Source organism: Centrocercus urophasianus, unplaced genomic scaffold, assembly GCF_019232065.1.
Source record: "Centrocercus urophasianus isolate 14NV4802_14NV808 unplaced genomic scaffold, USGS_Curo_1.0 seq_15, whole genome shotgun sequence".
NCBI lineage: Eukaryota > Metazoa > Chordata > Aves > Galliformes > Phasianidae > Centrocercus > Centrocercus urophasianus.
The window spans coordinates 44,819,413-44,846,395 of NW_024884697.1; the positions used below are offsets into that span (position 1 = coordinate 44,819,413).

At 36.7% G+C, this 26,983-nt stretch overlaps 1 protein-coding gene across 14 annotated transcripts in view; it reads right to left on the bottom strand.

The window, feature by feature from the left end:
- Positions 1 to 26,730, bottom strand: part of ANKS1B (ankyrin repeat and sterile alpha motif domain containing 1B) — a 193,859-nt gene extending 167,129 nt beyond the window's left edge. For all 14 annotated transcript variants that reach the window (XM_042816022.1, XM_042816021.1, XM_042816020.1 and 11 more), the window contains exons 1-2: positions 26,530 to 26,730; positions 304 to 402 (exon numbers count right to left, since the gene is read on the bottom strand). In XM_042816022.1, coding sequence (XP_042671956.1) covers positions 304 to 402; positions 26,530 to 26,730 — 300 coding nt within the window. The remainder of the gene's footprint in view (positions 1 to 303; positions 403 to 26,529) is intronic.
- Positions 26,731 to 26,983: the final 253 nt, after the last annotated feature.

Genomic DNA, 26,983 nt, shown 5'->3' on the forward strand with positions numbered 1-26,983 from the left:
ATTGACAGCCCTATTTACACATGTGTAATGACAGAGTGTATAAAAAGATTAAAAAACTAGAAGAAATTAAAATGAATTCGTAAAAGCTGTAATTTGAAATTACAGATTTTACACTCCTTTGCTTTATTTGTTCATTGTCCATACAAAGTGAGTTCAATGTAATGATATTACTTTATTATACTTTTGCACATACAACAAATGGTAACAAGACCAGTAGAGAATTATGTTTATGTTTTTTAACTTTAAAAAATGTGGAAGCTGTAGGTGCTAGTTCTCGCACTTGGATAATAGCAGAAACTATACCTTTGGGAGAAGCTGAATTGCTTGGAGTATTCTCTGTCTATGTCCAGAGTTAAGTATTCCTATTTCCAAGAGATCTTGGTCCTCCATTACATTGCTTCCCTAAAATGAGAGGAAAAAGGGTAGAAAAAAAATGAAAAAAGAGCAGACGACTTCAACAGCTTGAAACAAGCCCCTTCTGCTGGTTTTAGAAGGGAACATTTTGCTTAAGTTATTATATTGGAAAAGATTAACAAATGACTGATGATGGCATTCACTGTCAAATTGACAAAATATGGCGGAGGGCACTTGAATTCATGCACAATTGCTATACTGCTGACACCCATATCAGTAGAGAAACTGTAGCTCCCAATAAAGCCAAAAATCAGATATGAACCTTCTTTCATTTGACTGGAACCAAGGGCATGGCTATAGAAATATTCCAAAACTCTTCATTTTTTTCATTCTCCTCCCAGTTATGTTCACCTTAATTCAGACTTAACAATATTTAACACATAATAAGAAAAGCAGAATGGATGAGGACAAAACTCTTTAGTTACTCATCAGTAGAATGCTGAAGAAACCTAAGAGTGAGAGTGGTATCCACAAACCCCGCATAGCTCCATCCCCTTGAATTTAGCTGTACCAGTGCAGCCCAAACATTACCCATCACTGCTCTTATCTCACCGCTTGCAGGCAGGTCAAAAAATTCTTGACATGCAAACACCAGTTAAAGACCATCTGTCTAAACAATACACAAAATAAAAGTCCACAAAAAATAAGCAATTCAAGCCTCTATTCTTAGGATCTTCTAGCAGTAGGAGACAAAGTACAACTACACAAGTAACAGGGTAATATGACTCCTAAAAGATAATCATGAAATTCATCCAAAGAGTGGGCCATAGAAAGTGCAATTCAAGGAGTCTGGCAACACAAAGGTGGAAAGTTTAGCATTTGAAGGATGAGGTACTTGATTAGCTGGCAGTGACTATTATGAGTCACAGGAGGCACAACAGTAGTTCAAAATGTGAACTGCAGTCAGGGATCACACCAAGACAATCAAAAATAGGCTGGCAATCCTGCATTCCATTTAGACTACTTACTTCATTTCAGACCAAAAGATAAAAAAGCTTCCAACTTTTTTACAGTTATGAAGCAATCCAGCAAAAAAGCAGATGACCTTTCTAAACTCCTACCCCTAGAGGAACCTTACGATGCTAATTTGCTAAAATGAAGAATTTTTACTATTTGCACTCATTTAACATCACCATGAAATAGGCTTTCTGCAAGCAAATCCATGAAAAACTTTATCTCCACCATTCTATTTAGCTTGCTGCTTCTGATTCTGTAGAGATCTTAAGGAGCAGCAAAATCAAAAGCTGAGAAGCTCATAACAGAACATACTTTAATGCTTTGCTGAATCAGGGCTTAACAAAGGGTACGAATTATTTCTGAATATCAAATCTCCTGTTCCACAGCAACATGGCTTTCTTTCAAAAAGCACAGTGAAATAAGCAATGCTTCACCCTGTTTGCCTGCTAAATCTTCTCTCCTTTCAGATGGTCTGATTAGTTTACAGATGTACTCTTGAGGACTCTTAAGTGCTACTCTGCAGAATATCTTGCAAAATCTAAGGGAGGTCTTTGTAAGGCAATCATGGAAACATTACAAAGCTATTACATTTAAAATTATATTTCACAGTAAGGGGTATGATTTAAGGCTACAAGGCTGCAAATCATATCTTGAAAGAACAGTGCTGCTATGAAGAGAGAAGCTGTGCAATCATGTCATTTTAAGTACATCATGTTGTATAAGAGTGCATGCAGCACAGGCTGTGCAAACTGTGGTAGTGATAAGGTGGGGTTAATACCCTTTTTATCTTCCTGGCAAACACATACAAAATGTCATTTCTCCTTTTCTTCCTTTCTATGTTAACTAACCTAAAGAGGACTGTAAATTTAAGGAAGAACTGGGGTAAAAAATAATTAAAAAAAAACAAACAAACCTGCATTTCAGGTCATTGCTGCTAGAAATATCTAGCATAAATGGCTTTATGCAAATTGAGCCAACGGGAGATCCTGTCCAAAAAACAGACTATATGTTTTTTTCACTCATTTTAGGAAACACAGCAATTTGTTTACTGCTATTGCTTTCACTTCCTTGTTTGAGCAATGCTTCCCCTTTTTAAACAATTTTAAAGAAATACATTCCACATCAATTACATCATCGCTGTTTTCCAGATTTCACCCATCATCACTGTATGATGTTTATGCACAATCAGGGTGTACTCATCACTGAGCTACTACATACTGTTTACTGGTGTCACAAACCTTGGCACTCAGTTTAAAATACTGTAAATTTACAACCCAGTTCAACAAATACTCAGGCACAGGAAAAATGCTGCCTGTTTGTGCCAAGTTGCTGCTTGGCAGAGACAGCATTATTTTCATTATTTTGTTAATTCTTTACTATTTTTTTTTTCTTTTTTCTGCACTAGGTCTTTTTTTTTCTTTGCCATTAGGTTTTTTCGTTTCTTTCTTTGTTTTAATTCAGGAATTAATGTTGCCTCCTTGTCCTCAGTCTGTGAAGGCAAGAACCTGGTCTTCTTGTGCTTCAGTCTTGGAGCTTTTCCTGTGTTACCATTAGTGTCAACAGCAGCAGATCCTGTAAAACAGATCCTGTTGTCTCTTCCTAAGGGGTAAGCCTATTCTTTATCTCTCCGCAAGAGCAAATAGAGGAATTTCAGATAATAATTCTCTCCCTTGCTGACAAAGGAGAGTAAATTGATCATAGAAAGCTGCCTCTGAAGGGAAAGAAACAGTCCCCCTTATTTCTATCTCCCTGGTGTCTGCTTCCATCTCCCCTTAATCCCAATACCTGATTCTCTTTTTACCTGATTTCTCTTTTTGCTCTCCTACAGCCTCCTTTCACAGCCTCCTACATTGAGAATGAGGATAGCCTCACTTCTTTCTTTTTGCTGCAGCAGATCAGGGATAAGAGGAGAATTTGTCTTCCTTCTCTTAGATGCTGTGCACACATTTATTATAAACTGGGCCAAATTTAACCTCAATTAACTTTATAGAGATGACATGGCAAATTTAATTAAAACAAATATGAATACAATAACGTCTTTTCACACTATTTCAGACTCAAAAATAACTGAGCTATATTAGCTGAAACATTCACCAAAATGAAATAATTCTAGTAGACACCTAGAGAATTTCAGTATACAGATTTAACTTTGATATGCTTATATACAAGAAAATACGGGTTCTTATAACAGAAAATATGGGACAGCAATCTCTACTTGTTCTTATTATGTAATAAATATGTAAGAAGCTTTGTGGTGATTTTACAGCTTTCCTAAATCAATAAGAAAACTTAGTTGGAAGGAAAACTTCTCAGAATTAAAGCTGTAGGAATATATAAAAATTCCCTGTACTAGGGCAGATTCAGACCTCACCAGTTGCAGTTTACACTGTTGAATTTCCTGTCATGTAAATGTGTAAGGGATAGGCTTACATATGAACTGGAAATACTCTGGTTCCAAAGTTCAATTGAGGGAATAGTACAGCTAATGCTCCTCGGGGTTTGTGGCTCTGCACTACTATCAAGAATATCGTCTTTATCCCTGTTAGGACACAGAGGAAACTCATCTCTCGAGTAAGAAAGCAATAGCTCCACAGAACAATTGGGCTCAAGAATGAAAGAAAAATGGCTGCATGATAGGAGACTGGAAGCACATGGAAAGTAATATAATTTAGAAAACTCAGAAGCTCTGCTGAAGACTGATATAGTTCGTATAAACAAGTTAGAGCAAAACCCATGGTGTTGTAGTATGAGTTAAGGACTTTACTGGCATTTATTTGGAATGTTCCACACAAAATCACCTCTGGCACCGTCCACCTGAAGTTAGTACATCCATCCAGAAAAACACTGCTTTCAGTTTTAATGCTAGAATCCAGAAGTGTCTAAGTACTTATATACAGAATCTTTATATGCAATTTAATTTGGAATATGTCAGGTTTACAGCAACATAAGTTCTGCCTCTATTAGAAAAAAAATCCTGGTTTAAATACATTAAACAGTCCAAGGAACCTCTAAAGTCCTTGGTCAAAACAAATGATTCATAAACTCATAGACAACTTCATCTACTATCAAAACAGAACTTTAAAGTTTTTTTTGTTTTGTTTTGTTTTTTTTTAAGACTAATATCCATTCTACATTCTGTAGGAAAAAAAGCACTTTGAAGATTTGTCCCCGAAGATATTAAAATAAATAATGCACTAGGATGGCAGGCACAAGACTGTTTCTCATTGTTCCCTTTTGCACCTATGTCTTTAATCCTCATATATGTTCTGTGCTAGAGACCTAGATCAAGAAAATTCCAGTGGTTGGTTATGTCACTTGAGTAAAATAAAAATAGCAGGTAAACTATGAAAGAGATGCCAGATATATCACTAGACTTATCTGAAAATTCACCCAGTAAAGTTGGGAGTGAGAGAATGTGGTGACCAAACTACCTGCATATGCATTTTTTTCTTATTCTTGCTCTTCACCACGGCTAATAATCTCATAAAGATTGGAGAGAAGTTCCATGGATTTTCATGACAATCAAAGTCCTGGAAAAAAACTTTAATGAAGAGATAAATGCCTATGCATTCCTGCGTGCAAACAGAGTAAAAACTAATTGGAAGAAAAAGAGAAAGAACCAACTTTTTTGCATTTGAGGCTCTTTCTTTCCTTTATAAAAGTAAATAACAATATGTAAGAAATTGAAGATCTGGAAGAATTCTGTCTATGTACTGGCAGCACCAACTAGACCAGCTTTTTCTCTGCTCATCTGTGTCAACCAGAGAAGGAAAAGAAGCGAACTGCTGATCACCAGTTTGAATTCATTTGCCGTGCAGACATTGGTGAGACTAAATTGAGCTGCAGGTGCCAAGTGCCACTGGAGGTGATTTTCCCAAGAACAGGGTTGTTGAAGCTAAGGGAAGGATGACTCCTGTGCCTATTATAGTGTTGATAGGGTAGTGCTGGTATATGCCTCAGTGTTATTTCATACAGCAATATGCTCTCCTTTGCCCTCTCGCAGCTGCCCCAGTAGTAATCAGAAGCACTTTCAACATGTTATCAGTACAGACTTTGAAATATCATCATCTGTGGGATGTAATGTATTGCAATGAGTAAGATCACAGTCTAGGTGCATCGCAGACAAGGCCCGGTGATTGTTTGAAGGGTCTTATCACTATTTCTTCCAATTTGTATTGCAGTGAATCACTGGCTGCCTGAGACTTGTCACTGCAGTAGCACAACTAGGGGCAACCAAATGGAGATAGAACAGCAAACCTTGTAATTGGGTTAGCAGGGTTGCTGGAAATATGACTTGGAACAGATAGGAAAAAAGATAACATAAAAGGTAGTACATTTAGCAGGGTTATTTGGGAGTACTATCATTCTTGCCACTCAGAGAAAAGACTGGGAGCAGTGCAGGGGCAGACAGGAACAGTCTTCGATTATGCATGCATAAAGACAGAAAACAGACCAATAGCACCAGAAAACTCTTTTCTTCCTTTTCCTTTCCAACCCAAGTAGAAGAGAAAGAAGAAACAAAGTAAGCAGCCATCTTACACCAATGGGAAGAAGTCCTTTCCTGAAGCATATATTCGATAGCTCACTTAAATGAGTCCCATCCTCACTGCGTATCACTTTACTACTCACCCACTTAATGCTAATTTCCATGTCAACTGCATCCTTTTGAAATAGGTGACACCTAAACTGTCCTCTGGCTGACAACAAATTAAAAACAGCTTACACGATGGTTAAGGACACACTGAATAACCATGCCTATCCTTTTCCATTGTCTCAATCATATGCCACAAGGTTTATAAATTTTCATCACAACATAGCTTTTTCACACAGAAAAAGAGGTTCTTCCTTAGAGGCTTGCAAGAAATAACTGGAGAAATGCAGTTTTTAATAATGAAAGCTGCTTCTTATCAGTGAAAAATTTCAGGCAATGTGTCACATATTTTGTCTCCCAATAAGAACTGGCAAACGACCAGAATTTAGCAAGCTTCAGTATGAGTGAAAGGTTGCCTCTCACTAGTATTGCCACTGTTAACATGAAAACAAGATCTGTGAGAATGATTATTGAGTGAAATGTTTAACTCATACTTTAAAGTCACAATGATTTATCAGATTCCTGGAGATACTGAAGAAATTGTTATTTCACCTACAAGCCTGACAAGACTATGTTAGAAACATCCGTTGCAGAAGCTTGAAATTCTGCCTTGGGCAAGAATAAAGATTGATTGTAAAATATGTTAGGAAGAATGGACTGAACACATCACAAATCACTTGGTAGCATTCTTCTAAAATTACACTGCCTTTAAACTACTGATATCGATACTTATCCTCAACTCTCGCTCTGCTCTATTATCAGTGTTTATATTTATGACTTCATTAGCAATTAAAACCTTCACAAAAATAAAGAGGAAAGCTGAAGACAGTTTTCCATGTTGCAGTTATTTCTTAAAAACTATTGAAATCTTAATTAAAAAAGGTTATTTTCGTCACAGATAAGAGCAATGGATAGCAATTCAGAGCAGTTAAGGCACAATACCACTCAGGGAATTTGACCTCTAATTTGCAAACTATGCATGAAGATAGAAGATGACCTAAATGGGATCCATTTCAAAAGGAGTCCCAGCAGACCTCAAGTCCCATCTACCCATGTTTTAAAAATCTCTCTCTGGTTCACATTCAGCTCTTCCAGAAGTGAACCTAAACTAACCAGTACCATCAAAGGCCTTTCCAATATTGATATTCAAAAGTACATGCATTCACAGACCTTTCACACAACAGTAGTAGTTAATTAAAGTACAGAGATAATTAAACGATACTGATAGCTGGGACAAGGATTATTGTAAGAAAAATTCTGCTATTTTTATCTCCTCTTCCTTGTAGCACTGATTCATTACAACCACCACAATTGTCACATGCAAATTAGCTGCACAGATAAGGTGGCAACTGAAAAAATTACCTCCGATATTGCACTTGGCCCACTTAATTATGAACGCTGTTGACCCAACTCTGTCTGCCTATTTAATCATAACAATTCAAAAAACAATTATTAATACCTACCTAAATTACATATTAATGTCTTGAATGTATATAGCAAAGATAATTTCACTTCATTTGAGTAATGAAAACTCTGAGGAGTCTGTATTACACCATTATTCAGATTACTTGAGATAAATGCTAGTTATCCTAGATGCTAAATTTCTCAAAGGGCTTACTTTAAAATCAATATTACTGAGAGCTAATTAACAGACTTCTAAATTCTTGGGAAAATATTCCTTTCTCCAATGAGTATGTGTGTGAGTATGTGAGTGAAGGGAAAGACAAATACGATATTTTCAGAAATAAAAATTCTGAACACATATGCTGCTTGCAACATGGGATTCTACTTAAGCTTGGTGTTTTTGTAATAAATGTAGGAACCCCGCTTACTTCCAGGGAAGTCTCACAGAGTAAATGTGCATGTTTCAAACCTCAATTCTGTCTGTCAGATATTTTCTTTCTCATGTTTTTATCAACCCCAGTCATGTTGAGCCATGCAAATCAGCCCAAAGAGTACAAAATACATACTCAAAGCCTTAGACTGTAAAATTCTGGGCAGAATCCATGTTTTAAGAATAACTTATTTAGAGAGGAGGTCTGTGAAATGGCAGTAAGAAAAGCATATACTCAGGAAAATACTTAAGTTTATACATACCTATGGCCTGAAGTTACAGCTGTGGTTTTGCAAGACTTTGCTCAACTCCTGAACCCCACTCACATTGTTTTTTACTTTTAACTCTGGGCTCCCTGACTTTCAGTTGTGAGCAGATGGAACAGCTTAGAAACTACATCCAACTTTGCCTTCACATGAATCTAGAACAAGGCTCTGCCTTTTAGGTATCATGGGAACACGATCTTATGGCAAGTCCCAGGGCATGCCTAGGGCAGAGCCACAGAAGCGTAACATGAGTGGTAGGTTGCACTTTCCTAAGAATGTGACTGAAGAATGAAGAATTCCTTTATCTTTTTTTTTTTTTTTTTTTTCATAGCACAGCACATTTATTAGAGGATTCACCAGAAGGGAAAAGCTCAGATTCACATCTTGCTCAAACTAAAATTTGAATTTTCTAAAAAGTGAGCAATCTGTGCAATAACTGATATGGAAGAACATTCTGGGATTGAAGCAGAATTTTTCAGTGCTCCTGCTCAAAGTAAATCACCAGTGAATTCAGTCAGTAAGTCAGAAAGGAACATTATCCTTTACACCAGTGAGAGTTGGGGGTGGTAAACTGGTCTTACACTGCTTTTGCAAGAAGTGTTTCTGGTCTAATTCCAATGACTGCAAAACATAAAAAGTAGAGAGAAAGCTAAACGTTTCGAACTATCTTGCAACTGAGTATCGTAACACTTGAGCTACAGTCATGCTTCTAGAGTGCACTGTAATTCGAAAGCGGTGGTGAGCAACCTGCCCTCATCCAAAGGGACAATTTTGATATCAAGATTCAGGGAGCAAGATGAGAAATTCAGCCTGCAAATGTTTTCTGAAGCAGGGCTGCATAAGGAGGCAAAATCTTCAGGAATAGCTCTTGCTTTAGAGTATCTTGCTGGTCTCTTCTGCTTACCGCTGCAAAGCTCCTTCTTAAACAACAACAAAAAAAGATTCACACAAGAACTGCAAATCAAAGTGACCGCGCCTTCTGTAGCCACAGCTTATCTGCATTATTAATGAGGTCTTCGAGGCCCCACCTGCCTGTTTGGGGTAAGCCTGTGCACTGTGAAATGAAGCCACAGTTGTACTTTCAGGCACCCAGACCTTTTTCAGATGTAGATGATAGCAGTTGGAGGCAATTAGGTCAACTAAACTTGCTTTTTAAATATTTTATTACAAGAGATAATAAAAAATATGAAGCTACTTCCAAAAATGAGAATTACTGGAAAATGGATTGTGTTTTCTATGCATCACTGAGCTGCTGTGTTTAAATGTATTTCACGTTCATGCCACTTTTACTCTGCCATGGTGCAGCAAGGGTGAAAGGTAAGAGATCTGTTGTAAAACAAGCTGGAACATACTAACTCTCTCTAGGTGAAAATTAAAAGGTTGCAGGGCAAGTGCAGTCAGCCTTGCCTGACAAATTCAACAGCAACAGAAAAATGAGCAGACACTGGAACACAGGAAGTTCCATACAAACACAAGGAAAATCTTTACCGTGAGGTAACAGAGCTGGAACAGGCTGCCCTGAGAGGTGGTGGAATCTCCTTTTCTGGAGATACTCGAGATCTGCCTGATGCTTTCCTGCTTATCCTACTGCAGGAACCTGCTGTAGCAGGGGGGCTGGACCTGATGATCTCCAGAGGTCCCACCCAGCCCCTATGACTGACTCTATGATTATGTTGAGACCCATTTTAATATACTTGTACATATTTTATTCATTAAGGCAGACAGAAGGCATTGCAGGATTGAACAAAGTATTGTTTCCCAAGGCACACATGAGATTTCTGATACCTGTGATTATTCTAATACAAACTGTTGTTATTTATTTCCATGTCTTATGCAGAGGCATTACTCTTTAGGCCCCAGAAGCCCAAGAGGTAACAGAGATGGTCTCCATTTTCTTCATACTGTTTCTAAAAATATGAGAACATTTGATTAAGGGTTGACAATTTTCTTTTCTTCCTTTCCTTGTTCTTGTAATTCATTTCACATGGGAAGTGGGCTGTGTTTTTCTTATTCCTTCCAATTCAGCAGCTGGGTGGCTGGCGTGGCAGGCCCACTCTCGTCACCATGGCAACCAGCAGCTCGCTGTAATATGATCCCATGTGCTTCATGTCTCTACATGGGGTGATTATTCTCTGGTAACAATCTGGGAAATGCTTTTCCATATTCTCATATAAAGGAGGATTAATCAGCATTCCACCGCGCGGCCATCCTGCGTGGAGCATGGCAGTGTGTTAGGAAGCATTTCATGCACAGTCACTTCACAAATGGTTCAGGCTGAACTCAGTGCCCACCGGTGCTGCTCCTTAGGAATGCGCTGGAGAATCCCTGTGTTAGCTGGAGAGCCCCCAGCATGACTGTGCTAAAGGTGAGGCTGAAGGCCTGCCCTGTTGGTTGGGTGTCTCTACTGGTGAATGCTCGGAAAAGCAAAATACTTTAATAATTGCTCTTATGTAATGTTCTTGTACTGTCATCAGTGGGCTAATTTAAAGCAAAGCATATGAGTATGTAACTACATTAGAGAGTGAGTGCTGAGAGCAGATAGAAGACTTTATTTTACTAAATAAAAATCCAGCTCAGATGGCTGGTATATATGGCTTAGTTGCCCTTCAGTCCCTAGAAGAGGTGATTTACACTGTTCCAGGTTGCAGCAAGTCATCCCCACCCTGCACTGCTGATTGCTTTCTGTGTGTTGTACAGGCTCTGGACTGTTAATTCTTACAAATTAACTTTGGGATGATGTATCACACAAGAATCAAAATAAGAGCTCTCCCTTCAGTAAACTGCGTTAATAGGCCCAGACTTACAGATTGCATGGCAGAAAGGATATTTCTTCTCTCCTAAGGGGAATATTACACTCTCTCTTATAACACTTGAACAAGGTGTAACTGGGCAATATTTATAAATCTGAAATGTAAGAACAAACAACTAAAAAAGTAAAACCAGATTTCTGGCTGTGAAAGTCAAATCCTAAACTTGGTACTTTCTGTTCCCTTTATCCCTTCCTATTAGCTTTTATTCTCTTTGTAATTTATTCGCAATACACATTTTTTATCCAGATCTAGTTAAGGAAATACTATGTTAACTAGTATCTAGTTAACTAAATACTAGTAAAATAAATGCTGTGGCCTTTCTTTCTGTTCACATTCTCCCCTATATTTGCACATTTTTCACTCTTGCAAATATTCTTGCATTGTTTAGTTGGACAGAACACAAAAGCAGTAATTAGTGTGACTATTGTAGTTCTTTTTTCTACTTGTAGCAGAGTAGCGAGGGATTACAAATACTTAGGAAATTATGCACAGAAAATTGTCTTTTTATACCAATCCGTACACACCAAGTAGGTGTGTAAAGACAGCTACAATCTTTCAGTAATGATGCACATATATAAAAAAAATAAAAATCCATGCATTTCAAGAAGTGTGTTCTCAAAAACTGAACTATGTAACTTGAACCAAAGCAACTACTAGCTGCAAATATTAAAAGTCACAGATTGGTTTTATGTATCTCACATTACTTGGTTTAAAGAACTTTCTGTGTAAACGTAAACATGCTGTTATTTATTTGATCATGGGATTTATTTGATTACTTGTTTTATAGGATTACTCCCACAGACATGCTGCATTTACTTAAAACTCTGAGTTGACAGGTTCAAAATGAATACGAGCAAAGCTTGACATATTCTTAGAGTAATATTACCTGTATGCAGATTGATAAATTCCCAAAACATTGTAGAAGAGTCCTGCAATGTTGCTACACATCTGATTTTCGAAGTATACATGTTAGGACACCTACTGCCATAGCTCACTAATCCTACACTCTAGAAATTCATTTCCTTTAGTCATAAGGAAATCTTCACACAAGTCAGTCTGCTCTGTATAGCACACTCCCTCCTTCTACCATTGATGGCTATTCACCAATCTGTTTCCTACACAAGGATACTGCATTTGACAATCAACATTTAGGGACTTTGGGGGCCTCCATTCTATCAAAATTCTGATGCTTAGTAGGTTTCTCTGTGAGCAAGCTTTTTCTAACTTAACTTTGTAATAAAAAACGTTCCTCATGCTCCTGAACGGGTACTTGAGTCACACTGGTCCTTCTCTGCCTCAAATAACAGCTCCAAAACAAAACAATGTGTTTGTGTGACAAGACAGTAGGATTCTATGTAACTTCAGTTGATCTTGCTTCTGTACTGCAGTACACCTTCTTAAAAGGGAAGCTACTGCACTAAATAAAACAGACAAAATAAGAACAGCTGATCCCCACTATATATTAAAGCAATTAATATCCAAGGTCCCAAAGTTACAAAAATGAAGACTGGCTTACCAGCCTTCGCCACAGGATACCTATTCTATATGTGATCATACATAGAATATAATTATATTTCTGAATAATCCACGAATTCAATGAAAGGGGATTACAAAACGAGATTGCTGGTATTTTTAGCCTTTATCTTTCCCTGTGTGGGTCCATGTCTTATATATATTTTTCCATTGAAAGCTTCACCAGCAAGAATGATTCACTTTCTTCTGACTTTTTTTAGACATTCATTGAAATAATAATAGACAGCTCCAAAACAGCAATTAATATATTTTATATGACTCTGAAAGGTGGCATTTTTATACCCATTATACAGATAAAGAATTAGAACAGGACTAATTAGGGCCTGGATTTGAAAAAAAAAAAATTCTCACTGCCTAAGTATAGGGATTGTTTTCTTCCAGTCCAATGAGTACTTAGTACTTACCTACATATATACTCAAAGGAGACCTACAGACAAGTTTAGCTGTGAGCTCTCACACTTCAGCAAACGTGAATTTTGCTCCTTCTTTCAGACATGTATATCAAAGCATTTTCAACATATTGCTGTCAGGAAAGTTTGCAGCAAATGACCAGGAAACTTAGAAGTCACATAGGAAAATGGAACAATCTGAATAATATGATATTACAAACCATCCTGTAGAGCAGTTTTGGCTTTCTGCAAGGGGTCAAATGAAGCCCACCCAAGGAAACTAGCTCTCATTCAGCATTAGCTCTGTTGTGTCAGAGCAGGCTCCCAGAATAACAAGAATGCCTCTGAGATGACTATCCAGTTCAATGTCCTTCTGCTTTGTTTAGAACTACATAAATGTGTTAAATCAGTAAAAAGACTTAGTTGTGGGGCAACTTTCTCTGCCTTCCTTCCTTCCTTTCTCTCATCCTTCCTTCCTTCATCTGGAGACAAAAAAAAAAAAAAAAAAAAAGGCATTTCTACCGAGGAAAGAGAAAAGGGAAAAAGTAGGAGTAGGGGAGTACAAGAAGAGTCCATTTTGAAAGGATAGCAGCGCAAGGAGAGAGCTTAGAAATACACATGGATTTTCTAGTATTCAGATATAGAGAATCTTGGAAATAAAAAAGAAGGAAGAATAGTACCCAGGCATCTACAGAAGAGATTAGGTATACTAAGACATAGTTTCTCCTCTGAGTTTGATTTAACAAAAGCAATAAAATGCACAACTTCAAGATTAAAATAATTAAAAACTACTTATAACTAGCTCATACACGGAAAGTGTTCCTTATTTCATTTTGTTTGGGCCATAAAAATATCAATAAATATTAAGTACTCGTTTTATTTTCATGTAATATTTTTAGCATGAGTCCAGCAGTTGTCACTGAATTCACTCAGAGCTTAACTGACTTAATGAGATCCCTCAGGCAATCTGATTAACTCCTCAGAAACTGTGCTTTCCAACTACAAGTACTTTGAAAAAGGAACTTTCTAAGGTGAGACACAAGCAGTTAGTTAACCACAAGATAGCTCTTAATACACAGATTTTTCCATCCCAGTATCCTTCCTTGATTTTATATATGTGGATCAACAACATTACATAATTTCTTAACCAGATAATTGGGGAAGTAGAGAACTGTTTTTTGAAAACTCACAATCCAAACCAAAGGCTGACCTCAGAAACAACCCTTAGGCATAGTGCACTTTTTAAAAACCAGGCTTCTTATGCAAGTGCTAGCAAGTGTTTTCTTTATTCCATTTTCTCTCAAGTCTTCAGTTCAAGAAGGAAAGAAATTGTTATGTGTCTTGAACAAATACATACATGAAGCAATATTCATATATATACTTAACAAAGTTAGAGAAATCAGTCTGTACAAGTAGGAACAGCAGAATTTGCAAAAAGCCTGACACTGCAGAGAAGCAATTGTTTGTATCAGGGTTCTTCCACATACTTCACTCTTGCAGCATAAAGTTATCTTTCTAGCATAGAGATAGAGATGAACTATATCTTCAGGCTACTATACAAAATCCAAACATCAGGTAATAATTTCATGGGCAGAATAGATATAGTTCCAAATTTCAAGAGAGAAGGAAAGTGAAACAAAATAATTTGCATTGTCAATTTCAAATTCCTTTCTGGTAACAAGAGGCATGCCTTGGGAGTTCAGAGATGCTAACAGAGCTATATTATTCATAGTACATTAAAAAATGGATCAAGGCTAAAAACCAACTCAATCTTTTGCAATCTTTTAATCTTAATGCAGCATGGAACTGCAACATGTAACTATTGTTTTTTTATAGACAACATCTTAAAGTGGGCTTTTATGTATTTTTAAGGGGAGCTGTTTGGAGAGGGCACACCTGAAACAGTGAAAAAGCTGTTAAATAGTGTGGACACTGAAGAACAGAAGCCATCAAGCGTTTAAGAACTTTTAAGAGCTGAAACCAGCTGCAAGATACCTGTTTTGAGTGTGAGCAGTAAGATTACAGTGAGTTAGATGCAGGTCTTTTCCCCTGTCTCCATAGCCACAAACAAGGGATTGTGCACAGAGGGCCACTGTTAGCCAGTTCATGGTTGCTAATTTAGGAAATCAAGTGAAACACTGCTTTGGCTTTATACCAGGATGGCCATTTGATAGGTGCTTATTTCATTTTTTAATACTTAAAGTGATTTTTAGTACTCCCTTGCTAAGTAACCTCATCCCTCCACATCTGCCCCTGTGTAAATACTATAGCTTTTGTATTATAAAACTTGCATCTAGAGCTGGTCTTTGGCATTCAAAAATTTCAAATGATCATTATAACAGTCAAAGTATTTACACAGACTTAGAGCAGGTATTGGTGTTCACATCAACAATCCTCTTAAATCATTCAGATTCCAGTAATAAAATGAAGTACTTTATAAGATAATACTAATAAAAGCCTGAATCTTGAGATTTTGGGTCAGTCATGGGTTGTACATACCATCAGTGCATTTACCATTGGCTTCAGAGCAGCCAGTTTAAAACAAATACAATGCATTGTTGTACAGAAACTTTATCCTGTATGCACAGCAATTGAAGTTTAATGAGACATAGCAAAAGATACAGAATATGATATGTTTCAAACCCAATACAATGTCTAACTAAGTGAAAAAAGAAAAAGACCAGAGAGCAGATATGGTTTTCATTGTGTCATTTTGTATTTGTGATGAAGTGCTTAGACCCTGGAAAACATTTGGACAAAATTTTTGGGACTGGCCTTGTGATGCTCTATTTTATGAAAAGCCATGAAAAAAAAGTGTTTCTAACTGAAGACATTAATTTTTAACTGTCTAAAACAAGTTATCTTCTACAGTGTTGTTACCCTGTAATCTTTTCTGACTCCTTGTAACTCATTTTTAAACTGTGAATATTACTTCCAAAGCCAAGGTGCATATTTGGATGTAAAAACACTTTAAGACTGATAACACAGTTCCAGTGTTCCCAGTGAACAATACTGGCCACGTGTGCATATGTGTGTATGAACAGGCAGAACAGACAGGTCTTGTGAAAGGCAGGCAGAACAGTAAGCATGCTGATGGTTTCACGGATGCATTGCTTTTGGCCACCATGAAAATTAAAACTGGTGCTGAAGAGTTGATGCCACAGAACAATATATGGTCATGGGAATGGGAGAAAGAATCATTTTCAACAATGTATGAGAAAATGGAAGATTTCTAAACAGAAGAAAGTTTAGGTGGCCAGGAAATGTAAAGCAATCAGGCAAACTCTCTACCGAAGTGTTGCTTGCATGGTAATTCTGGTACATCATTTTAGAACAGCTTCTAAAAGGTGGCAGTAAATTTACTAGCAAAATTAAATTTGTCTCCTTTGTTGAAATTTGAATTATTTTTAAGGGAAGGAAAGCTTCTCATCTATTTGCTGAGAGGCACAGTACCTTGTAAAATAGATTACCTTTTTACTGGTTTCTCTTAAATATTTTGATTCTCTCCCTAACTGCACAGTTACTTAATTTGGCTTTATTTTCTTCCAACTACATCCCATTGCCACATTCTAATCACCCCATTTTATTCTCACTAGACTCAGCACTGATGACAGTACCTTTCTGTTACTAATACCACCATCCATTTCTTTCTTGAATACCCCATTAGCTGAATGGTGAAAGGATGAAAACATAGGTCAAGAGACTTATATTCAGGATGAATCCTGTGATTTGTATTTTATTTATCTTCTAGAAATTCATTCATTTGCCAGGAGTTCTAAAATGTTGTTACTGAATATTCTAATATTTCCTCCTTGGTATCCTAAGTCTGTTAACCAAACATCACCTAACCTAGATGATTCACATATTTAATTAATGAAGTACTGTTTTATCTTCTTGTACTATGATCGCTCTCTCCTTCTCTCCCCTCTCTCTAATATTTCAGTGCCCTTCATTAGTACTGTGTTTCTCTAATTCTTGTACCTTGTTCCTTATGCTGAGACTAAAATGACTCATAGCAATGGTCATAACTTTGTAAATATTCCTTTTAGCTATAACATATTTAAAATTTTTCCAGAACGCATTTTACTCACATAGTTAATGTGAGGTCATTTTCCATACTATTTTTTCCCTTATTTTTCTTAGGTTGTTTAGTAGTTCTTTCATGATGTGTTCTCACTTTTTCTTATTTTAGATATAGTCTGCTTGATTTTTTTTTTTCATCTGCATAAACACCTGAGGTTTTTTTTTTTCTTAGCAACACGCACTCCTCCTTGATAAAGAATAATGTCTGAGATTCTTATGCTTGAAATTTCCAGTTACCTGTTAGTATCCATTAATCTTTCCCTGAAAACTCCTTTAGCATTGCACAGTGTAATTATCTGTAATCAAGCTCCTCTGTACTACTGTCTCCTTCAAACATCTTTAACTTAGTCGGGGAAGTCTGTCTGTTCTGAGGTTAATTTACCTACTGGTCCAGACTCCATTTATTTGTTTCTTATTGGACAGTACTGTTCTAAAACAATATTATACACAAATGTATATTTTGTTCCATATTTAGTCCCTTTCACTGTGTAATTTCTTTTTGCATTAAGTATTTTCATATAAAACAACTAAGATTAAACTGTAACTTAATTTTACGTACAGGCTACTGGTCTTAAGTCTATTTTTGTCCTGCATTACAAAGCTTTCCATTATTTATTGATAAATATATAAATGTAAATAAACTGATTATTTTAGGCTTTCTGTTACTTTTAATGCTCTTTTTCACATTGCCATCTTTTACCATCTTACATAATTTGTGAAGAATAGCATTAGGCATTACATTCGATACGCAAACATTTATAATTCTTGAAGATATAACATCTTCCTTATTGGTAACAAAATCAGTTGTAAAGGTTTTGCCCTTAAATAAATGCATACTAAGAACATATAGTCAGAATGGCATTTCTTATTTTATGAGGTATTAAAATATCATTCTAATTTTTATCACATTTAGAATTTTCAGCTGTTTTATCAACCTATCTTTCAGATGAAGTATTTGCTAGTAGTTTCTCATAAAATTCTACTTGGAGCCAACAGAAAATTCCTTGTATTTGTAGTCTCAGAATTTTTTAGGGTTCATCAGTGTTTGCACACTGAGATGAAGGTCTTCCTCTGAACCAGGCAAGATTTTAGCTCAAATACAACATTTAAAACTAACATTTAACATGTTGTTAGAACAGATGGGACTAATTTCAGCCCTTAAGTACTCACAGATATATATAACGAAATAATTTCACTTTTATTGGTGACTGTACCTGCAATGGCTTTCAATGTCTGGTTGGTAAGTTGGACCCACCCTCTTATTTTAGCATGGGTTTTACTGAGTCCAATACATTTATATGTACACTGAACAAGCTCTTTTGTCTCAGACTTAGTGAGCTTTTCAAAGAGACACACAGACACTACATGTCACTGTCCTGAATGGAAGAGGTGAGTGAAAGGATTCTCCGTTGCATACACTGGCATCTGGGTGATCTACCAAGTGTACAGGCTGCGTGCCTTGTATGTTCGACCTCGTGTAGAATAACATTTAAATACAAATGGCAAAGTAGTGTAGGACAGTTAGACAAACCCTCATCTAAAAGTTAACTTGGCAAAGCATAGCAAGAACATAGATGGACCCACCCATATTTTTAAGATACAACTGTTGAGACAGGTTTATACAACCTCTGACTCTCAGGGAATCCACCATAACCACAGTATCTCAATAATTGAGTTTGGAGATGGATTCCATAGGACTCAATTTTCCAAATAACAACAATAAAAATTGTCTTTTCTTTCTTCTGTGGAACAGTTATTACTGCCAAATCTTTCATAAAGTCTTTTGTCAAGTGCAGGATCATTCTCCCACCCACAATGCCTGTGATCAATGCCTGTGATTTTTATACACACACCACATATATATTTATATATATGTATAAATATGAAGCTGATCCTTTTAAAAACCCTTTCTTTTGAGGAAAATCAGAAAAAGCACTGCTGCTCCAGATCTTTTATCTATAGAATCATGATGATCATGATATCATATCATATCATATCATAGAATGATGAAGAATGGTCTGAGGTTCCCTAAAGACAGGAAGATAGTGCGGGATATTTATTTGCATTTGCAATATTGACGAGTACATGAAAAGGCCCTTCTGCTCCTTGACTAGCTTAAGGAATGCTAATAATGGAACCACTAAGTGGAGAATGCAGAATAAGATTATTTGTGAGAGCAGTTGCTTTTGCTGGATGAGAGACATGATCTTCAATTCAGGCATGCACCTGAGCTCAACTTTGCAGGTCTCATTATAGGAATCCCTACTTGGATGAAAAACCTCAAGCTTCTGGTTTGGATGTTCTGAGAGAGGAGAAAAAACTTCAACAAAAATAATTTCTTTCACTTTTTATGGACACTGGGTAGACTCTAGCCCAAACACAGCCATTTAGATTTTTACATCTACAGAACCTCTTAAGGAGACCTAGTTAAAAAATAGAGCATGGAAAGAAATTCTGCTGATCAGATTAATCTACTTTATTTTATTCTAATAATTAGTCAGCCAGTCAGCTAAATTACACTTCATGCTCCCTTAGCTTTGATGGCTAACAAGATGCTTTATCTATTAGGCCACAAATAAGAATCTAGGCATTCGAATGCCTAGATTCAAAATTCATTGCATTGAATCTCCAAATGACTATGGGTTTCCCATATAACCTGTATCATACATTCCAGGTATACATAAATGTCTTAGACAAGAAATTCCAATATATGGGTGACTGATTCCTAAACATCTACTGATTGCTTCAATAAAACTGAACAGTTCCCCATTATATGTTTGCTTAACAGGTTGGCCTAAGGGAGGAGTGGGACTGCCTCATGATTTACAGTTGCAAAAGTTTGTCAAGGTGAAGGAGAGGAAGACTTTGAAGGGTGCAGACTAACACATAGGCACTTGGCTCATGGTAGAAGCCAGGGCCATGCTGGTACTGAGAAAAACTCCACAGCTTCAGTGCAGAGCGCTGTGAATAAAACAAAACTAGGAGCAAGTCCTGGGGCTTGCAAGTGAGGTCCAGTTAAAGAGATTGAAACTCCTAGCTCCAGGTTTATATTCTAAGATGTAAAGAAAACCACCGATTATTTCAGCACCAGGAGGACTGGCATTCTTTCTGTGATGCTAAAAGCATGACTTGCTCCATATAACTGACTGAGTTTTAAGGCTGCCTTAAACAATTAATCATCCAGGCTAGACTACACACAGACAATGCTGTCTGAATTGTCTTGTGCTTCAAATGATTCATGAGTGGCCTGATCAGTCCCTGTGGTAGCCAATGAGGACCTGGAGAGCTCAGAGCCTGGATGCTGCAAAGGTCATTCTGCTCTCCTAAGCATTTCAGGCTGGCTCCTGAGAGTCACTAAAGTCACTACAGACTAGAACCCTTGTAAGACATTGGCCTCTTTTTCATTATCTGCAGCATGGCTAATTTAAGTAAGGTGTTGGCAGACTGACTCACTCTTTCTTCTCACGCCAAAAATCATGAATCTCTGTATCAGGTATTTTTGGACAAAAGCTGCAGTGATCTCAGCAGGTGCAAGACTTGAAGCTAATACACACAGAGAATTTTGTTCAGGTACATATCTCTCTAAAGAAATGAAATTGCATCTGTCCTTTACACTTGATACAGTTTTAAATCCTCCAAACAGATTAAAGGCAAGAATTACTGGTTGTTCCAGCACAGCAAATCCCAGGAATGAGACCTGAAGATAGACAGCAGATAAACTTCAGCTGACTAATAAACCATCGTATTTAATAAAAAATGAAAGGAAAAGAAACAGAGAGGGGGAGTAAGGGAGAAAGAAAAGTCAAATCTTAGCTCAAAACTAAATTCAGAACAAGCAGCTAAGGGGAATTGAGAAGGTAGCCCATACCTAGCATCACTGTGAACCTGAGTAAGTCTGTAGGTTGATCTGAAAGTAATGCCTCCTATTTATTTCCACAGAAACTACAGCACATACAAAGAGTACAACACTATTCGACAGAGCAAATTCTCAGCTGCAAAACATTCTTTTTCAGCACAGTCACCAACTGTACATTTTCACCAGCAGTAAGCAAGAACCTGCATCCTGCACTCATAAAAATCTGTGCCAGCAGAGGTGACCCAGTGCTTTACAGCTGCTATGACAGAATAATTGCTAGGAAAATACTGCTCATGCAGTCCATCAGCCAGAATAGATGGCAGGTGCTAAATCCAGACTGTACGGTGGGTGTTGTAGAACAGTCCAGATATGATTGGTAACGTGCTCCATGGTCTTCAAACTGGTATGGATCATAGCATTATTGCATTGTAAAAGAAAGGTTATCTTCTTCTCTGGCTTGACTCTGGAAGTTTGAGCCTTCAGCTTCATGATGAGCAGTCAGAGTTGATGGTTTGTCCAAGTTCCAGGATTACCCCCTTCCTATCCCAAAAGACAGTTCACATTACTTTACCCATTGAGGGCTGTGTCGAGTTTTTTCTTTGATGAGGAATTCACTCCATGGACTGCTGTTTTGGCTTCAGCTTGTAGTAGCGATACCACATCTTGTCACCAGTAATAATGTGATCCAGGGAACCATCACCTTCAGCCTTGTATTTGTTCAACAGGTCCAAATAAACGTGCATATGATGTTCTTTCTGTTCCCATGTGAGAATTTGTGGGGCCCACCTGTCATAAACTTCATCATATTCCATCACTGCCATCATCATTTCCAATGCACTGAAGCCAATATTCATCTCTATACACTATACTCTGGTTGTAATCTGCCAGAGCATAATGAAGACGCTCTTCATTTCGTGGTCTGACATCTGTGCACGGCCAACCAGAACATGTATTTTCTTTCATGTCACTGTCTCCACTGAAACACACAACCCATCACCTCACCATGCTCACATCCAGCATTTGGTCTCCATAAATATTCAGCAAATGTCAACAACCGTCAACAGGTGCCATTTTTTCTGCATGGAGGAATTTGATGACACACCTTTGCTTCATACACACTTCCATGTGAGATGCCATTTTGTCAGACTGCCCCCCTGCTGCCATCTGTCACATGGCAACAAATTGTAGCAGAGTATTGGTGGGAAGGCTCAGCCTGTACTGCCACACCAAAAACATCTGCATCTGCCATTGTGGGCCAGAATAATAAAATAGGATGCATTACTTTTGGAGCCGCCCTTGAACTTGTGCAGGTAAGTTCACAGATGAATAAAAATACTTTATTTATACATATGAATATAAATAGAAAATAATTTAAAGGGTTTGGACTAGATGATTTCCAAAGCTCCCTTCCAATCCCTATAACTCTATGAAAGAAATGCATAAGCAACTAAGATACTAAGAAGAAAATCAAGATGTGTATGAGCCAGAAATTCAAGATTCATCTCAGCTACATATGCATCAGTAGCATAGAACCACCTAAGAAGCCTTCATCTGCTAATTATGAAGAGCTGGGCTGACTCTGGTCCTCAGTAATATCTTTCTGTTTGGTCTGAAAACTGCTGGATTTCCTTCAGTACCTCAACTGGCATTAGATACCTAAGCAACTCAATGCATCTGTTAAATTTTATAATAGTAGCTCTTTAAGGATTTCATGCCTCTTATCTCACAGTTTTAAACTCCATCCTGTAGTCACCCTATGCCTTGGTTTCCTAATAGTGAAAAAGACTGAAATCTTAAAAATGTTTAGGCAACATGTATATCTTCAGGCTATGCAAGTCACTTAAGTACTTGGAGGATTAGAGGTGCATGTGTGTAAATTCACAGCAGCAGTGAAAGTCTACTGTCCAGTGCCAATTCACATATTAACCGTTATTAGTGAACAATACTTTGGAATGTCAGAAAAACATAATTTAGTGCTTCATGCTTTATGTTAATTCATTTTGGCTTCCTGGTCACTGTTTCTCTCATACAGTACTTTACAGAACTTTTTTAAGAGAGTTTATCTTCATCAAACTGCAATACTAAGCAAGTGATAAAATTTTAGAATATCTTAAATGATTGGAACAACCTATAAATAGATAGTCATATGAAGTCATTTATAAGGACTAGTTTTACTGGGTAGCAATTTGATGAACTGCTTTTATCCCTGTAAATCAAGAGCACTGATGAAGCTCCAAAGTTGTAGAAAGAAGCATGCTAGAGTCCAGTGACCTCGTGTGCTTGAACATTTTCACGTTAAACATTTTTTTCCTCAGCAGACTAAGTTGAGTAGGCCTGCAAGTCTGTATAGAGGTCTTAACTTGGCCCAGGAGTATCTATGAGTCCTATGCATCAAAATGATGTTTACTGATTCATTAGGTTTCATCACAGTTTATGTCTAGTTTATATATTACAATGTATTACTGATGAGATTGTTTTTGTGTGCTTTAGAATTAGCATAACTGCAAAATAACATTTACACTATGAAAATCACAGTATCATCTGCAACTTCAAATACTGAGTATCTCTGCAAAGCTATGACAAGTTTTTACATTTGAAGGACACTGCAGCCTATTACACAACAAAATGTTGAAGTTAATAATGATTGCATATATATACATATATATATATATTCAAGTACGATTCCATTCCTACAAGCATAAATGAGCTGAAACTTGGGACTGAATCTGCCTCAGGCCTATTAAATGTTATGCAATTTTTATTTCTGCATGACACTAACAGAAGTTAAGAACTGCAACTTGTTATGTGTGCCAATACTCAGTAAATGGATATAGAGTAGTTAAGGAAAACATAAGTAACATTTTAATACTATGTTTCACCATATTTTTAAAACATATATATTGATGAACGTAAGGCAGAACTGTACATTCTTTAAGGTTAGTAGCAAGCAGGCTGTTTCTTGCTAGGAAGTCCACATACTGAAGGTAGCACAAACAAATCTTCCTAATTCTAAGTACAGTAAGAACAACTTCCTTAATGCCTAAGGGGGCTGAAATATAAAGAGTTAATTTCTGTGATCTAATGAATGATTAACTATGAAATCCTTTTATCTGAAAAAGCAAACCTTTATATTAGGGTGTTAATTTAATTAGTAGAATTTTGCTGTTGAGAGTTGTATGAATGTTATATTTGTTCACAGATTTATGTTATTCCATGGACATTAATTATATCATTGTGATATCCTCTCTCCTGCTCTGAACATCTAGAAAGACCTGTACTACTAAATCATACTTAATAGGAGTGTGATGGTTGTTGCTTAGGCAACAGAATGAATAAATGCAGGTCAGAATGTGCTTCCAGAAAAACAAAAGCAGGAATATGGTACAGAATGAAGAACAAATATGTCTAACTGATTTTTTAGTGCACTGAAGTATTACAGTGAATACACTGAAGTATATTTTGTTTGATGTAAAGCAGATAAAAGCAGGTAACCAACATGAAAAGCTTGATATGATAAGCTTGTAAATTATATGTAAGCCATTTTAATAAAGGTAATCCAGTTCTCTCATGCTAAAGAAGACTACAGTACATTCAAGTTTGGAGACGTCTGATTTTTTTCTGTTACACAGCAGTTCTTTCCTCTCTCATTTTCCTACAAACAAGTTTAATTTTCTCATTAAAATTTTGGATAGGATGGAAGATATTTTAACAAACCCTCTCTTGAGTTTTTCAGGACAGTCTTTCATTACATAATGTTCTCATATTCAAAAGAATAATAGAAAAAGAAATCAGTATTTTCTGTTAATTTTATTTTTCATAAAATAAGGGAAATGATCAGTTTCTAATGCAAAAACATAAACTGAAATGTGTTACAGTATAATAAACTGTGAAATCCATAAATTAGTAATTATTAAACTACTGCAATTTTATACTTTTATTACTAGACAATTTTCCAGATTTTTGTCTAACCACTGTATTTGAGGCTCTAGTCTTCTGTTCACACGTGCATGCTAGCACAACTGTTCTTAAGAGCAGTTGTCTGCTTTATCTGCAATATATATTTAGGAAAATAATAATTTAAAATGATTGGAAAACATCATCTAGAACACACACACAAAGCAAAATAAAAATAATAAAAAAAAACAGGCATAATTTAATCTGCCTAATGCCTGAAAAATTAGATTTTATTGTTAAATATGCTCTCAGATAAAGTTTGCAGATTTACAAAACTGTGCCAATAAGATTCTAAGGAAATGCAAGTCATAAATTCCCAGAGAATGTGGCTGGGGCCCCTCCACAGCCAGGGAATGACTGGAAAGCCCTCCAAGGCAGTTTCTTGAGCTCCCAGGGTGTTCATCATTTACCTGTGGTAGGCGTACCCCTCTGCATTTGTTATGCCGCCTACAGTCTCTTGTGAACAATTTCCTTCTGTAATCTCTTTAAGACTAAATGATCACCTACTTACGTAACTAATGCTACTATACATACATATAAGAATTTGTTGTGATGTTTTCGGAAACTTTGGCTTGAATTTTTTTATTTTTTTTTCCCCCCTCACTCTGCACTCCCTTGCTGCTTTGGTTCCAAGAATATTTAAAGGAAAAGGTGGTAATGATTTTTACTGATGTAAGCAAAAGATGTCAGACATAGAAAAACAGGAAGAAATCTCTACACTATTGTAATGTGGAAGTGACATAAATTGGTGCCTTAATTTTCTGATCAGTAACATGCAGGCATATAATCACACTGGCAAAAGAAATTAAATAGGAAAAAAACAACTCATAAGATGATTTTATAGTGATAATATTCATGTCTCACTGCTGTTTCTCATATGCCAAGTTTAAGTTATGAAAAGTTAGAACTGTTCTAAGGCATAGCTGGGGACCAGAAATATTTTAAGGAAGGGGTGATTAGTAACATTTTAAGATCTGATTTTTTATGAGAACTGTGACTGGGATTTTTTTGCAGGAGATACAAGTAACGGGAATAATGGGAAGCTGGTATAAATGTGATTATATAACAGTTTGGTAAGTAAGCTTCTCTCTTTACAGTCAATATTTATTTCAGCTGAAAGTTTTTCTGGCAGGTCTGTGTTACTTACTACCTCATGTTAATACTGTAAATTCTGAAGCAGATAAAATTTATTTCATTCACTTGTTCCTGAAATATACTCATGTTAAAACAGGAAAACGGAACTATTAAACAGAATGCATTACTTTTCCACACAGGGCACAAGTTTCAACAAGTGAATCCCACAGCATGATCATCTAAGATGCAAAAAACACTTAACGAAGACATCTAGAATCGATTGCAAAGAGAGAGCACTTTATTAAATAGTGTTCTGCTTATAAAATACCTCACATTGCAGGAATGGCATTGCATGCTACTTAATTATTGTGAAGATGATGTTAATGTTTAAATAAAAATAGTAATATGTGGTATTGCAAATAGGAGTGTTTACAGCTTTAAATATTGTGAAATTGTCTCCTGCAGTGGATTAAAAGAACTGTGCATTTTTCTTTTTTAAGAAAGACAGGGGAGAAGGCAGACAGGGGAGAAAAAGACCCTTAATATGCCATTTTACCATATTTCTCGCTAGAGCATTTTGCAATGTGTATAATTCAGAAGTTTATTATAGGACAGTCTTTATATTCATTTAGCTAGACACAGAAAAGTGAAACACTACACAAATCTTAGTGCAATGCAGGATAGCTTTAAGGTTTTAATGATCACAGACAGACAAAAAAAAAGGCAGCTACAGTGTATATACACAGCTATGCACAGAAGATTTCTTACCATAAATTGCACATTGTCAAATCCATTAGCCAGCAAGTGGTTTTCATACTGAGGTAGCCCAATATTTTCCAACCATTGTCCCACTGTCTGGACAGGGCATCGGGGTCCTGTAGGAGGGTGAAGAGGGAGGCGTTTAAGCAACGAATAACCGTCCACTGGATAATAGCGGTAGTCCTGGGCTGAGAGGTGGCATTGCCACATCGTGTTCCTGGGAAAGTTGGTATCAAAGGAGCCCGCCAGCTTGACAGATTAATGTTTTCAGCAAGCAGAAAAGTCAGAAGTAAAACATAGTTTACAGGGCAGTATATACCGTAAGATCTGATCCTAGCTCTACATTTCTTGGTTATTAATCTTTACTACAGACCAGTACGTCATACAGAAGGAAAAAAAAAAAAAAAAAAAAAAAGCATATCAAGCTGTCAGCTAAGCAGCTCTCCGTTATATGTGATTGTTG